This window comes from Drosophila willistoni (assembly GCF_018902025.1).
Source record: "Drosophila willistoni isolate 14030-0811.24 chromosome 2L unlocalized genomic scaffold, UCI_dwil_1.1 Seg196, whole genome shotgun sequence".
Classification (NCBI taxonomy): domain Eukaryota; kingdom Metazoa; phylum Arthropoda; class Insecta; order Diptera; family Drosophilidae; genus Drosophila; species Drosophila willistoni.
In genome coordinates, this window is record NW_025814048.1 from 1,181,249 (window position 1) to 1,188,471 (window position 7,223).

Sequence of the window (7,223 nt, forward strand, 5' to 3'; positions counted from 1 at the left end):
TTGCTCTACGTACCTTCTCCCTGTTGTCGGAGAAGCTGGCAAAAGTTAATTGAATTAAGTAAGTCACTTATCAGACGCGTGACTAACAACTAATTGTGCGGCAGCCATCGATTAACACAACGTCTTGCTTGCATTTAACCTTTACTAGCAGCAATTGTAGCAACATTTTAGAATTCATCAGCGAAAACAAACAAAATTGAAAATGGTTTTCTCTGCGATTTCCCCTCTTGTTGTTTATAATCATTCGATTTTGGTTTGATCTAATCTTGAATCACACAAAATATGTGGTAAATATAGAAATTTATTTTTGTAAAATGACCGAAAGAGATAAAGCGAGATAGAGTGCAAATAAATGATTAACATTTTAAAATCTAAATTGGTTTTCTATCTAAAATATATTTTTTGTGAAGAAACTTAAGAATTTTGAGCAACATTTGCAGTCATTCTCAATTACAATTGCATACTTTTGAGGGTACAATTTACAATTAAAGTGTTTGGCTTATTGTAATAAATAGTTCAATCATGATTAGTTATTGTCTTTATTCGTTGTTGTCTTATATAATTTAACAAGTGCGTCTAAAATATATAGTATATAACATTTGATTTAAGTTAGTTGGCTTTAAGTTTTGTGTGTATTTAGGTGTTTTTTTTGTGCTTTTTCTTTATTTTTTTTCTTTTCGTTTGTGTTTAGAATTTTAAATTTAATTTTAAGCTAGTATATAGTTATTCTCGTATAGTAACATCACTAATTATGGAGGGGTTGACGACGACGGAAACGTTGCACTGTGCTGTTTGTTTTGACACTGGGTGACTTGGGTTGGGGATAGGTGCAGGGGGGGCGGTGCATTTGGGTGGGGAGGTGTTGCTGCCAACCTATCAACTGAGCGTGGCTGTTGGTAACTTTGAGCTACTACGTGAAAATAGGACTTTTTTCAATATTTTTGGTCGCCATTTATTCGAACTTTTCTTGGTCTCCGATGTCGTTGAAATGTTTGAACTGCTGGCACTTAAAGTACGATCACGTTCCATATTAATGGCACTCACGGACTGCGCATGACGCAAAGGTTTCACTGTAGTCCCATTACGAGGTGTGGTTGAAAAGCTTATGGTTAATTTTTGTAAAAACTTATCCTTCTTCTTCATTTTGCGTTCGGGCAACGGAGCACTTGTATCACCCGACATTAGCGTTAAATGTGAATCATCGTCGAGGGTCGAGTTGCTCTTCGAAGCAGCTGATTGTTTATAATTGGTTAAATCGGTTGAGCTAATGTCACAATCATTGAGCTGTATGCGTATGGTGGGCGTGGTAACCCTTGGTTGTTGTGGTTGCGGCGATCCTGCAACTTCTTTTGATGAAGTCCTGAAACGAAGAAACAAAGAAAATGGATTCAACTCGAGGTTAGAAGAATCCTCTCTAGTTGCTACTCACATTGGCAACTGTGTTCCATAGATGGCGCTACTGTCTAGATCATGCAATGATCTAGCCAATTTATCCCAGAAATTAAATAATGTTGAATCTCCACTGTATTTAATGTGCGTATAAATTCCCAAAGTTTGTGGCACATGCAAATCTGATTTATACAATATGGGTATTATTTTTCTTGTGTGATTCTCTGAAAAAGATAAGGATTATTAATTTAGAAACATATCCACCCACATTCTAGGGTGAAACTATGCCCCTTAAAGTATGCAATGGGCTGGAAAAGTGCCTTTGTGGAGGGCAAATTAGCCAATCTAGCACCTAAAATTGATTAATTTGCCATAAATTATTTCTTAAGTTTCACCATTTTAATTCGGTAAATTCACATTCTCGTATCACTCCATGTGTTTGGACTGTTTATTGCATACTTTTAGGAGCAAAATTCCCGCCATTTCGTATTTTCACACACTTGGACTCACCGATCTGTATCTTTTGTGTAAAATTCACTAGATAAGTATTCTCTGGACTTCGCAGAAATTCTTCAGTTAGAACCACAATCAAATGATTACATCGTGTGGCCATAAAATGTGATAGTTGAACATGCTCAAAGGGCACACCCATTAGCATATCACGGTGTCGCAGGAAAAGCTATAAAAATCATAGTTTAAACAAAAGCACGAACATCAACAAAAACAAAAAAAAGTACCAACCAAAAACAGAAACGAAGCTACACAACAAAAAAAAAAAAAAAGTACAAAAAAAGTTAATGACGATTATTTCCTGTTTAAAAATGATTTTTATTGTATTCTCCTCTGTTTGTTATTGTTAATTTCGGTTGACTTATTTATAGCTGTGTTTGCTGATTTATTTTCGTTTCTGTTTTTGCTCGTAAGAAATGGAAAGGAAAGGAAAGGGGGATTTACCTTGAGATTATAACGACCTGACTCTAAATTTTGCATTATTTCGGTGGCATGTTCGATATCTGCTTCGGCATACAAAACACAAGCATTATATCGGGGCAAAGGTAAACCCATTTCCACACATTTCTGATCGTCTTCACTAAGTATCATCACATTTTGGCCCATTGATGTGGGCACTTTGCTGTTGTTGTTGTTGTGGTTGTTATTGTTGCTATTGTGTATATTGTTGTTAGGTTCAATGCAACTGATTATTTTACTAGGCGGATCGGGACTTTGATTAACCAATTTAATCACCGCCTGTTGTTGCTCCTGTTTTGTCAGATAACGTTGAGTGTCCTTTACTACATACAAAAAAGATTTCAAAGAAAAGATTTGAAATTTGCTTGGAAAAAATAACATTTGTTCAAGGGAAGATGGACAGTTGGGCAACATTTTACATATTTATCTAATCCTAATAGTCATTGACTAAATCAATGAAAAAACCTACGTTGTTTTGTTTGGAATTAAACCATTGACTAAATCAATGGGAAACCCCGTACGCGTGTGTTTAGTATATTTTTATATTTCTGATTCTGGATTACTTTATAACAACTGAACAACACTTATTTTGAGACCGCTGGAATCTGTCAAGAGTTATTTGCTTTATATATTTCTTTGGGAGTTAAATAGGATTTTGTAAGCAACCTTTACCATTTGGTGGAATTTATGTAATTTTTTATTCGATAGAAATTCTATCCAGAAGTCTCCAACTTTCTAAGAAGTCGAATTAGAATCATACTTTTATGAGATTTTAATTTAAATTTAAAATGCAACAAATCCAAAAAAATTAAGGATATAGTGCTTTAGATATATCCAATCCGATAGATTTGGCAAACTGAAAGTTTGATTAAAAAGATTGCTAGATTAATCAACTACAATTTTACATATAGATGAAGCTAAAATATACAGATGATTTAACGAATAGAAGAACTTAATTAAGACATTTTGTTAATTAATTGCTATAAATTCCACTTTTTTCCCTTTATATCAAATACCTATAGCAAATCGAAAAAAGCTTACTAAAACAATTTAAGACGCAGTAAATAGAATAGAATAGGAAATAGAAAGAAAAAAGTAAATATTTGTAATTTTAAGCGATAAGCGATCGTTAAAAAATGCATATAAATCATTAAGACTGAGCATACAAAGTTTTTCAAATGATTGAATATAGTTTGATTCAATCTTTTTTTATCTGCAATGTCTGGAAGATGGTTTATTATATTCTGAATCAACAAAACCGCACAACTGAGGAATGTCTTTTATGGTAGTCTACGATTTCGTATCTCCTTATGTCATAATAGTTATATTACTTTGGCTAATAGTCAAAGTAACCCTATTTGGAAAGTGTATTAAAAAGGAATGCATATGTATATAACTTATATATGAATGCGTCAAGTTGTTAACCCATTTCCGATTGTTGATAATGATAATGATAGAACGTGAAGCTAATAAAAACCATCCAGTTAATGGCCAACAAACAATGATAAATCCCCCCATTTTTTGCCTTTTTCCACTTGAAACGCCTTTCTTCCCTCTCCCCCCCTTTCTAGGGAAATATCTTATCGTGACACAAATAGATCAAAATATATAATGATTCTTTTGTGCTCAAGTTTATAAAGAGATCTAAATGGATGTTTTCAAATCACTTCGGTAAGCAAAACAATTTGTGAGAATAGTTCGTTGTTTTTAAAGCATTTAGCACAATTTAGTGAAAAAATATTGCTAAAATATTATCAGTAAATTGGTTTTAGAAAATGCACTATATATAAGTTAAATATGTGGAATATTCTGCCAAAAATAAGTCCATGGCATAATCAGTCATTTAGAGGGAGTTATTCCAAATGTTTGGGTTTCTAAAATTTCCTTAGATAATACGGATTCATTTGGATAGTTGCTAGTTGCTCTACGTATTACATAGTTTAAACGTTGCTCGTCACAATTCAGTGGCTTTTATTTATTGGACTTTGAGCGTTAAAAATTTTATATTAATTGCCCATTCATGCATACATTTAACATACAAATGAATGAATTAACAAAACACCATTCCCATTCGTTGAGCAACGAGGGGCGAAAAGGGTAGTACAGAGGGGGAAATGTGTGAAGATATTTCAGACAGTAAAGAATTTTGTATAAAATGAAATAACTTGATAGAATTCTCAACTATAAGATAATCAAATAACCCATAACAATTTGTGTTTAAAAAAAACTGTTTTATGCCCTTACCAAAAAAAATAAAAGCAATTCTAATTAAAATAAGTTGGGCTTAGAATATAATGTAGACAAAAGGATTTATCTATGGAGGTTTATACAAAGACCGCTTCAAAATCTTGGATAACTCAATGTTTAAGTTAAAGAATGCAAGTGCACTTTTCAGACTTGCCGGTTTTTTGTTTTTCGGACTAATTAGATTTCCCCCTTAAGCGACAAACAAGTTTTTCCACCTTATTGTTCCCAAGGGAAGCATATAAAATAGTCATCTCATCTTAAACATTATTTTGTTTACTTTTGTTATAGCAAGAGTTCTTTGGAATATATTAAGGAGTAATCCTAGTAAAGTTAGCTATATTACGGTCTAGTTTGGACCATTTTTTGGAAGCAATCTTTGTTATATTAGCTATGTATATACTTATCTTGTTTTAGTTAAGCTCATTTACACCTCATTTAATTGTAAGAATATTTTTTCTAATAATTTTCTAATTGTTGACCTAAGTCCGAATTTTAGAATTTGTTACGCAGTTTTGATTGCTGCTTTAGCTTCTATCTAAATAATAATAATTATAATTTAAGTACTTTCAACTGTTGCCTTTACCCATCTCTCCCATTTCTCTGTCTTGGATGTTAACCTACATAAATTCTCTTGGATATCATCGCAAACATCCCAACGATCAATGATGCCCAAAAACTGTTCCAAATGCCCGATATCAGCCGTGGTGGCATTGCGTTCAATCCAACTATTGAGTACTGCATCCATTGGATGATCTGAATTCTCCGAGACGAAGCCCAATTGCTTGGCCAAAGCGGCAATTCCACGCCAATCCCGGGCATAACCCTCCTCGGAGTGTAGAAACTTCTTTCGATTCAGCATGCCGGCCAATTGATTGCGCGTCTCTATGCTTAGCTCCGATAATGGGGTCTGATTAAAGCCCATGCCCCCAATCCCTCCGCCGATCTGGGGAGATTGATGATCCATGGTGGCAACCATTTTCGCTGGTGGACGATGATAACGGTGATGTGGGGCTGGTGGTCGATGCCAATTCAAGTCACTGCCACTGACGTCAACCGTGGAGTAATTATGCGAATGTGTGGGCGGGTGTTGCCGGAGCTGGGGTGGGCTGTGGGTGGTGGTGTCGGCGGTGTCGGTGGTGCTGGTGATGGAATGTTGCAAGTGATGTTGCTCCGGGCATATATATTGAGGGAGCATTCAAAGCACTTGATATTTTTGTTTAGTTTATATATATATAAATAAATATATTTTTATTTTTATTTTATTGGAATAATTGAGTGCGTTTTATCAGCTCGTACACACTCGCACACAGGGGTTAATATAAAAATATATTTATTATTTGTATGTGTGTGTGTGTGTTTGTGTGAAATTATGTACGTCGTTTTTTTATCAGTTAAACAATAAACAGCGCGTGAGTTTGCTTTTGTTTTATTAATTTTTTTTCTTTCTGTATTTGTTGTTGTTGTTGCTTTTGTTATTTTGTCGCGGGTGGCTGGACCTGCCTGTTGATGGGGCGGAGGTGCGCGAAAAAAACTGATTTTGATTTTGAGTGACCTCGAGCACCTCGCGACGCGTCACCAGACGACGACGACGACGACGACGACGACGAATTTGTTAATGTTGTTTATCTGTCTGCTTGTCTGCCTTCAGAGTTCTCTCTCTACTACAGATTTTTGTGTTGTTTAAGTATTTTTAAACACACTCGTGCGAGTATGAATATATAAATTGTTATTAGCCTGGCCCGAACCGAATTCAACTGGTCTGGTTTATTTTAGCTTTTCTTTGCGCCGTTTGAATTATTATTTTCCACTGTTGGGTTTTTTTCCCACTGTGCACCTGGGGCTTCTGGCTTTTGTTGTGTTTATTATTTGCAATTTTCAGGAAATGAACAAATTGTTAACGCAGCTGCTGCAGTTAATTAAGTTTACTCAATCTCTCGCAAAAGTATTGACTTTTTTATCTAATTGCAGTTGCGGGGTCTGTTTTCTATTTTCTTCGTATTGATCGAAACACTGTTTACCGTTGGATCACTCGTTATCTTTTTGTGGGGGATGGCGGTGGAGCGAGGGTTTGAGGGTTTTTTTTAGGCAGGAGGTCCCGATTGTACCTGCATACGTATACTTAATATTGCGTCCGTACAAAAACAAAAACAAAACAAAACTGAGCAACGTAAAATCGAAAACTCGCCACAATTACAAACTCCCCACTATATTGCTTCTATCTCTTTCACTCTAGCCCCCCAATTCGATAACAATGCCCCATCGATCGATCTAAGCCAGTATTGTTGCCACTATTTTGACAGTGCCACAAATAAGTTGGTCAACGAAATAAAATTAGACAAATAAATTAGGATATAACCGTTATTTTAGTAATATGAAACTGGGTATTTAAGTGCTTAGAAATAATAAGCAGTAACACAATGATTGTGGAGTATGGCAACGTTTTATTAAAGGTAAATGTATTTATAAAAACAATGTTCATATCTAAACTTTTATTCATTTCTGTGTCTGTCTGTCTGTTGCAATTAAACGCCTAAGTCAAAAATATAATATTTCATAAAATAATATTCTTCTTAAATTTCAAAAAATTGCGGTTATGTTGTAGTATAAAAATACTAAAT

At 34.7% G+C, this 7,223-nt stretch overlaps 1 protein-coding gene across 1 annotated transcript; it reads right to left on the bottom strand.

The window, feature by feature from the left end:
- Positions 1–499: 499 nt before the first annotated feature.
- LOC6639863 lies at positions 500–6,797 on the bottom strand. Its single transcript, XM_002062759.4, has 5 exons — positions 5,227–6,797; positions 2,344–2,681; positions 1,900–2,068; positions 1,430–1,613; positions 500–1,360 (listed from the first exon to the last, which is right to left on the bottom strand). The coding sequence occupies exons 1-5, from the start codon at positions 5,798–5,800 to the stop codon at positions 877–879; spliced, it is 1,749 nt and encodes a 582-aa protein (XP_002062795.1). The 5' UTR covers positions 5,801–6,797; the 3' UTR covers positions 500–876.
- Positions 6,798–7,223: the final 426 nt, after the last annotated feature.